Source organism: Trichoplax adhaerens, genomic scaffold (assembly GCF_000150275.1).
Source record: "Trichoplax adhaerens TRIADscaffold_4 genomic scaffold, whole genome shotgun sequence".
Lineage (NCBI taxonomy): Eukaryota > Metazoa > Placozoa > Uniplacotomia > Trichoplacea > Trichoplacidae > Trichoplax > Trichoplax adhaerens.
The window spans coordinates 2,440,297-2,449,716 of record NW_002060946.1 but is presented as its reverse complement, the minus strand read 5'-3'; the positions used below and the strand labels follow the sequence as shown (position 1 = coordinate 2,449,716).

General features: G+C 32.3%; 1 protein-coding gene across 1 annotated transcript; it reads left to right on the top strand.

Annotated features, from left to right (window-relative positions):
• Positions 1 to 2,080: 2,080 nt before the first annotated feature.
• TRIADDRAFT_55409 (uncharacterized protein) lies at positions 2,081 to 5,934 on the top strand (the record flags this gene model as incomplete). The annotated part of the gene is made up of 4 exons (XM_002111878.1): positions 2,081 to 2,926; positions 3,690 to 3,770; positions 4,095 to 4,181; positions 4,399 to 5,934. 4 exons carry the CDS (start codon positions 2,081 to 2,083, stop codon positions 5,932 to 5,934), a joined length of 2,550 nt encoding a protein of 849 aa, XP_002111914.1.
• Positions 5,935 to 9,420: the final 3,486 nt, after the last annotated feature.

Sequence of the window (9,420 nt, the reverse complement as noted above, 5' to 3'; positions counted from 1 at the left end):
ACTGTAGTTTCGCCATTTTTACCTTGATGGCCGAATAGAAATTAAATTGAACATGGTCTAAATGGAAGCGTAAAATTGAATAGAAGGAGTTTTGGTCTTGAATTGTAATTACCTGAATGGAAACAAAATTGAATTTCTAATCATTTCTAATTAGACGTGTAAATTAGTTCTCAATTACTTGGGCATGATCCAAATCTAGAATTTACGGTAGAAAAATTCAAATCTGTCTATATATGCATTAAATTTAATTTAATATTGAAATATAGTCTAGGATAGAGTAAATGTCTACTATACGGTACTGAAATTAAATTATTTCTTACCTTGCAGCATGGTTAACTTTCGTTTTTATATTCAACCAGGAAGTACAACTAAAAAGGCAAAATATCCTCATCCTCCTTCGATAGGTAACGAGCAATCATGCCTACAGCTACTACGACAAGCCATGATTGACCGCTATTCTAATCTATTTGCTCTTGTGTTTTACTAACGTGGCCAATTTTATAATATGCCTTTAGGCAATCTACGGACTAATCATGAGTTGCAAATTTGTGTGGTAAACGTTGACGATTTTCCTTTACTGCCTTTAGTAAGTGAAATATCTATTTCAAGTTTTTTTTTGTTACCTTTTTGATCGATACTCGTACACTAGAATCAAGGCGAAAGTTTATCCCCTTTCTTCCCTGATTCATTCGATCACTTCTTAATTATTTTACACTGTTTTACTTATCGGAACGATCGATAAATTAAATTTCTACTCGTTCTGTTCTCTTTCAATTTCCAAGTGACCAGGAACAGTACTAGAGTACTTCCAAAGGGCCTATCGGAAGTAACCCCTTTAATATATTTTTTATACTTAAATCAATATTTTTGTTGACATTATATACTACCAGTTGGGTTGTAATTCTTATTTTGAAATTGAATCCTACACGTTTTTTTATTTGAACCTTGAAACTGCATAGAATCGGTACTAGAGTACTTTAAAGGGCCTATCGAAAGTATCCCTTTTAATCGATTTTCCAGACGTGAGTGCGTATTTCTTTTTGACATTTGTTCTGATTTAGTTATAATTCCTATTTTTTGATGGCAATGACAAGGTTGTAAAATTGGGACATTACGGCAAGATTTTTCTTTTACAAAATGAAAATTTCCGATATTATAATTGCACCCTCGAAGCATGTGTTACCAAGAGTTTAAAGTACAGTCTTCATTTGCATTCGCTAATTTTCCCTGTACAACTTTGATGAATAGCTTCGTTTTTTTGGCCTGTTGCAATTGCTATGGTATCTGTTGGAGAAAATAGTGATTGCAATATTGCGTTCGAATTACTGAGTGGTAAAATTAGTCAGAATGAGGAGTAAAATGAATGAAGAATTTGGAGAGTTCACTACCATACTAGAAGAAGAAATTTAAGATGATTATCATCGCTCGCCATGGCTACCCTCAATAAACAGATTAAAAGCCATAACGATATCATTTTCCTCCTCTTACTCCAACCGTGATGAATAGAAATGCGTAAATCGCCCTTGATTGACAAGGATATTCCTCTTGTTCTAACATCAATTAATAATTAAATAGAAAAGTATTCTTTTGAGAAAATTTCCATTTCCTTAATCGTCTATTGTTGCTTGTCATTCTTTTGCTCGTTATTGATGAAAATTTGAGATTGAAAAGTAAGCTGGATAATTGCCTAGTACTCAAGTGGGCAATTACAAGTCCACTAATTCTAGCCCATCCCCGTTATGTCAATAGAAGCAAGAATTACAGCTTGATTCATTTTAGGCCGATTGGCTTGTTCAACTAGAACTGGATAGTATTCATCGCGTAGAAGATCATACTCTGATTGAATCCTATTCCATCATGTGTTCAATTCAAAATCAATTTCTGCCCCGATATATTCTATAATATATTGATTCATTCACTTTGATGTTAGTCAATATTATGAATACCTGAAGATGGCCATATTGCGGTTGAATGCTAGCACATTAACTCGTCCATTGAATACTGACATTTTCATTCCTTTTTATAGGACATATATCTCTACTGTTGAGAGTATTTTCCTCAACAAATAATTCTTGACATTATGGGCTTCGATCCTGATCTCTTTCTTGATCGCATTTATCCTTATATGATCTGTAAATTATGTACATTAGTCGCTGATGAACCGATGGTAACCAGTTGTAAGCATGTTTTTTGCATGCAATGTATCCAATCTTGGCTAGCACGAGAAGATAGCACCAAAGCCTACAAGTTAACGAGCGATGGACCGATTAAGCAATGTCCGGCGGCCCATTGCAGCCGATGGCTTTCTGCACAAGCCTTAAAGAAAGCAATTAACCTACGTGCCGTACTCAATAAATTACAATTATCATGCCCTTATAAGAGTTTAGGCTGCCGTCGGACATTACAGGTTGAAAATGTCCGATCTCATTTACATTCTTGCAATTATCGCTATAACTTCTATCAGAAAAAGAAGAAAGACTCGGTTAAAATTCATAGAATCCATGCAGATGACGATGAAGAAAGAGCGATAAATCATCGTCATTATCAACAAGAGGAAAATCCTCATTCTTTTAAGCGGTATACCGCTCAACGATCACGCAGTTATGGCGATAAATCACGCCACGACGTGCAATATCTTCGCCCGTTAAATGGCCAACAAATCGATGCTATCCATTATCCAGTCCAAGATAGCGGCCATGCATATTTTACCAGTCTAGTCGATTTTAATAAACAACATCAAATTGACTTTAAACTTTTACGTCAAAAAGTAGCCGAGCAACAGATTACAATTTGGTCGCAAGAAAATCAAATTGCAACTTTAAATGATACCATGAAATTATTAAAACAAGGATTAGTCTATCGACCTTCGATACCTGTCAACAATGATCATGAAAAAGCAGGATTAAAGCCAAGTTATTCTCCAACGGTAAGTTCAACTTGCTCTGGAATAGTTTGATGTCTGTTTGCTTTTTCCTATCGTAAATATTTCCAAAGAGGAGTAAGATTGAAATGATCCTCTTCCAATCGGAATATAGACGTAATCCAATTTCTCAATCAAAGTATTTAGTGGAGTTCATTTCATCATGATCGAATGGGTCATAGAAAGAGAATAAGATACATCATTATAGCAGTCGACTTATAGTTATCTGGAGTTGGATTATAGAATACCTACTGAAACCTATTATTCAAAATCATCCGTCTACAGTACATATTTTGTTAGCCCAAGTAGTACTTTAATGATCACAATTTATAGCATATTCAGACAAGTTATGTTATACTTTTTTCTATTTAATTATTTAGTACAGTCTACCATTTGAAATCATCTTTAATTCCATGTCTTATTGCAGTTATGAAATACTTGAATGGTCCTATTAGAGCTGCAGATAATATTGCGATACCTTAACCATCTAAGCTCACTGTAGACCTAGACATGTTAACTCTAATCATGCAGTACCTGATTGAATGGAGGGCTTCATTGATTCTTAAATCGTCCATCTCGATCATTCTTGTTCAGTTCTCTCATGATAAAATCCAAGAGGTATTTTAGTGATTATCGATTATCGCTAATTTATTAAAGTACAGCACTATTGAATTAATTTCATGATAGAACTTATAGTCTAAATATTCCGGTACTTTACTTATGCAATCAATATTGACCGCTAAAGCCAGATATTTTTATATCATATTAGGAAGTTTCTGAAGTTGTTATAAGTCTTCTTCTTGTGAAAGAGAACAACTCTTTTGGTTTTAGTGTAAAAGGATTCGATGCGGTAAGTCAATTTTTTTGACAATATCGAAGAACAAATAGTGGCTACACTTTGAGGATTTCTACTGAAATTTCCATTTTGTAATTTACCGTTATATTTGCTAATTAACCTCGGTATAGATTTGAAATTACATCAGTTCATTTGAGGACTTTATTGACATACATGGATTGATATAATTTTAAGATACTGTTAATAAATAAATGTATTTCCGTTTTACCTCGGAATAACAATAAAAATGTTAAAGTTCTATGTCATTCAAGCTCTCTATGCAGTATAATTCTTCGTACTCTGTAATCATCCTCGCTTGTTTAATTTGTTCCTTTCTAGCATCAACCAACTGGTGTTTATGTATCCAAAATCGCCGACGGCACTTTAGCTGCTAGCCGATTAGCAATTTATGATAGAATTTTGCAGGTAATAATTATTTAGATAAAATTTTTTGCTAATAGCTCATAATTGATTCTAAAATTAATCAGTAACGACACAATCGACTCGCTAGTATGGATCAATTTTAAGGCATGATCACTTCCATTTTATGCCAGGAGACCTGTTCGAAATTAACTTAGATTTGATTATTTTCTATCGATCATCAAAGATTAAAATTGATTCCTATTACTATTTTATGTATTAGGTCAATGGTAAAGATATAACCAATTTAACACAAGACCAAGCTGCAAGAAAAATTTCAAATGCTGTTGAACCCATTAATCTACTCATTGCTCGAAAAATCGCACGCCATCCAAATGAAAGAAGCAGCAGTCGGAGGAAAAAACGATGTCATAAGCCTTTACTAGCTAAAAATGATCATCGCATTCAGAATAAATGTATTACACAATCTAGCCAAACGGATAATCTAATCGATTCTAGGCGATATAGAAATCCTGAAATGCAAGATACTGATGATAGATCTCCTCCCTATCCAATAACTGACCATGATCGAGCTAAAGTAGCCGATATGAAATCGTTATCGTCATCGTCATCATCATTAAACCAAAATGGTCGTTATAGTCTGGATGATAATCGTTTTTATGATAATATTGTCTCAGCAGGTTCAGAAGCACAAAATGATAGCTTTAATGATAAACTAAGAAAATTAAATCTATCCTTGAATAGTAAGAAATTACACAATCCTTCCTTCAAAGGCAACCAATCTTTACCTAGAAATAAGAAGAAATCAAAAGATCCACTGGGTATCAAATCGATACGAAATGATGGCAAAAATTTGTTACAAAATCAAGATTGTTCATCAAAGATGACAAAAAGTCATTCCCTGGAATTATTATCATTACGCAATTACCATTTGAGTAACTCAAGCCATAAAGCAAGTAAAGTATCCCAACAAATGAAACGATTTTCTGGCTCAGTTTTATGCCAGACAAATATTCACACTTCTTCATGCTCGGTGCCAGCACAAATTGCGTTCAATTCTGAAACAGATTCACATCTTGTATCGCAAGATGATGACGAATCAGGGCTAAAGTATCATAATAATAGTGATGTAGTATTACTACCATCGATCAAGAAACATATGGAAGACGGGCCAACATTAGAATGGGAAAGTGAAATTGATTTCAACGAGAATCTAGTCACGAATGACAATTTTAGCTACCAATATGAGGAAAGATTGACGAATTCTAATGATGTCGATGATGAAAGCGATATTCCAAATGATGACAAAAGCAATTCCATCTACTCTAATTTGAAATCACCTAGCTCAAGAGAATATGACGATCATAAAATAAATACAGAGAAGATTGATGCTAATACAAGCAATAAAACCACGAGTGATAGTGACTTAGCTGATTATTATACAGAGTTCAAAGATAATCGTCATCAATTTATGCATAGTTACAGTGAAATGAATATTAGCCAATTGCCTGAACATTCAACGATAGAAAGTAAACTATCAGCCATTAGCTTAAATGGTAGTATGAAAGGTGTTAAAGTTAATCATATTCGATTTGATGAAGATAACGATAATGTTAAACTATACAAAACGTGGAGTACTTCAAGAGGAAAGATTGGAAAACATTATTACCAAGATCCCGTTTTTGTGGTTAATGATTGGCAGGAATATCACAATCACGTTGCCAAGTATTTCGATCAGTATCATCAATCCAATTATGATAACCTACAATGTGATAAAGCAAGCATCAAGACAGCATAATTTTATTTCGTTAAATAATTATACAAGCGATTCGATTTAAGAATTAACGGTATCGCGAGCAATTTGTAAAACTAATGATCAACCAATCAATCAATCGTCCAATCAAGTTGGACAAATTGAATATCCATGAGATGCCGGTATATTAGATGCTATAATTTATGTGATAGTGATATAGGCTCATGGATGTTTACGATAATCGTAAGAAATATCCAAAACAGAGTAGAATTATATTATAAAGTAATGAATCATTCCAATTTGCATAAATTATAATCATGGTTGGCATGCGTGAAATCCAAAATATCAACAAGTAGCTGATGGTATTCCTGTTTTCAAAACAGCTATACATTCTAATCTATGAGAGAAAACTATCAAATTCATCATTGGACAAATATTATACAAATATAATTTCAGAACTCCTATGAGACAGATTTATGATCTATATACACCGATTCTAATTCTGTTTTAAATTACAAAAAAGCCTAAAAATTGCTACAATAACTTCAAATTGATGAACTACTGGATAAGTATCATCTCTCTATTGGTCATTTTCATTAAGGACACTAAGGCAAAAATAAAAACAAGATAGCACCTCTAATCAAGCTGTTAAGTGGTTTGAAAATGGCTAGAATAGGATCAAATTTATCTTTACAATTTTGAATGAGTGCAATATATAATATCCTTGGTTATCATAGGACATAAGTAGGCAGAATTTATGAGCAAATCATTGCCTCTAATTAAACTACTACATAGCCTGAAAATTACTAGAATAGAATTAGATCAGTTTTTTCAAGTTTCGATGAGTACAATAAAGAATATTCGTAATTGTTTGTAGGAGATATCTAGTGCAGGATTACAAACAAAATAGCACGCATCAAATTCTGTTTTAAACTAAAATTCATTATTTAAGCTACTAAAATATAATCAACTCCGCCATTTCAACTATTAATTATTTCACAAGTCTATGCTTGCATCCATGGTTATCATATGAAATATCGATTGTGGAGTTTTGAACAAATAAGCCAGCCTCTAATTCTGTCATAATCGAATCACTTCGCGTATTACATTAATTGATGATTGTTATGAGTGGTGTGTAAAGTAAGATTAGAAATCAGAATACTTACGCATTGCTACTGCTATATTGTCCTAAACAATTATTCGAGAAAATGATTCCAGCATAACCAGACTAAAGCACTTCAGTTTATATGTTATCTTACTAATGCTGTTTTCTTAACTAGCACCTGTCTTGATAATGATTGGAGAGTTTAACTTACTATCTACATCATTGTACTTTATGCACTATTAAATCATGTAATAAAATGGATAGTGTGGATAAGAGATTTTAAATACTATATGACTTAAACAAACTCTTGAACGTAATTCACTATTTTAATTAAGATCAAATTTTTATCAAGTTTGCAATTGCAAAGTACTTTTCCAGCATAAAATGTTATTAACGATAAAAGACACGTTAAAAGCAACCATAACGCATAGCAATATCTGCGGTTGCCCTTGTTGCCATTTCATTATCTATATTTTTTAAATGCTTTTACAAGTATATTTATATTTGCGATGCTTGAATTGCGCTTTCTTGCTGCATAGCATATTACATAGTTATGCTGTCTATGAACAAAATCACGTTAAATTTATAGTGTAAATGAATTATTTTGCGTTAATATTTAATTTAGCTGTGATTGCGATATTTTCTGTCTTTTCTTCATCTTCACTGTAGGGTGTCAGTGAGTTATAGCAGTGTTTCATCATACACATTTATTACATCTCAGATATTTGACTGCAATCTTCACGTAAATACTAAACACACTATAAATCACTATTTTATTGAATAGATTGTACAGAGCACGGTTACGGTATATTATGGCATATTTATACTTCAGGTCTTTTTGATTTGGAAATATTGTTGTCATGACCAATGGATATTATTAATTATTCAATGGGCTAGTTATTATTGCTTATTATTTCGAATTAATTTTTAGAGAAAATTGGGTCAATTATGATACATAATTGTTATTATTGATAAAAGCTGGCTTACACAGTGAATACTTGCATATAAAAATGATATAAAACGCTGAATAAAAATGATATAAAACGCATGAATAAAAACATACTTACATCCAATCTCATGGAATCTAATCAATTCATTTGACTTTGGCTATAGAGTTATTGTAATGCTTTACATAAGTAATTAGAGGGGGAAAAGGTCAAAACTAGCAAACGAAAGCAGATAATGCTGTCTCATGGAGCAATCTCAAATTTATTGATAGCTACTTCAATTATCGACGTAGCTCACCTGTGGGGGAGAAAAGCAATACATGTTGTTATAAAATTTCAAGCTTGCCTTCATATAATAATTGGATAGAATCCTTAATATAGTTGTTTGTATAAATGTGATTGTACAAATAGATTGGCAACAAGACTTAATTTTTATAACAGTTTATCTTGTAAAATTTTAAAAGTTGAAGCTAAAGTTCCATCATTGCCACTTGCGAAAATTGCGAGAAAGAGAGAAATTTTATAACAATCTACAGTATTTATTTTATATATCAATAGCAATTTTATTGACAATCATTCTTGTCTGCCCCAGAAGCGAAATAAGACACAAGTCAATTAATGCCTACAAATAATTATGTTAAATATAATACAAAAGTGAACCAGGCTAAGTTGGCTTATGACATTACGTAGCAGAATACCTTATCTTAATCATCTTACACTCCAGATTGGAGTAATATATTAAAAGCATTATTTCGCTAAACGATGTCATCTAAAGTTTGGTACCATCTTGCTTGTCTAATTCACTTATTGATTTAACAATACTTTAGTTGACGAGCAATAATTAACAGCAAAATTGAAACGTAGGATACATTTTTTTACACTTTAAATTTAACTTCGCCATAAAGCGATCTTTTTAAAATACCTTTTTGATGAGAGTGATAGTTATTATACAAATTTTAACACAGAATAATTTTCTGTTGGCGTATGTCGCTTGTACATCTACGTTAGTAAGTAATACAAGCACGAATGATTTATCTGAAAAGTGAAATATCCTATGATACTCATTATAGTACATTTCCAAGATACTAACGGACATTCCGTTATTGTAAATTTATAATAAAACAAACCGATGCTTTGAGAATCAAGTAAAGTATCAACATTACCTACAAGCTTTGTTGTAAGCCACTAATTCAATAACGCGTACATTATTACTGTACTAGCGTTAATTACATAGTGTGATGTAAATTTCACGGCCGATATTGATTATGTGGGTAACATAAAGCTAAAGAGCAAATAAGCTACTTTTAAATACCTATGAAAATCTCCGATATCCAGATATTCATAGCAGCTTACTATCGAGTTACAGATTAATTTTCATGTCGTTTTATCTATAGCTATATGCCTGTCTAATTACATTTCGTTAAATTTATTCAACGACACAACGGATGGTAAAGGAGGCGCTATACTGTATCTTATATC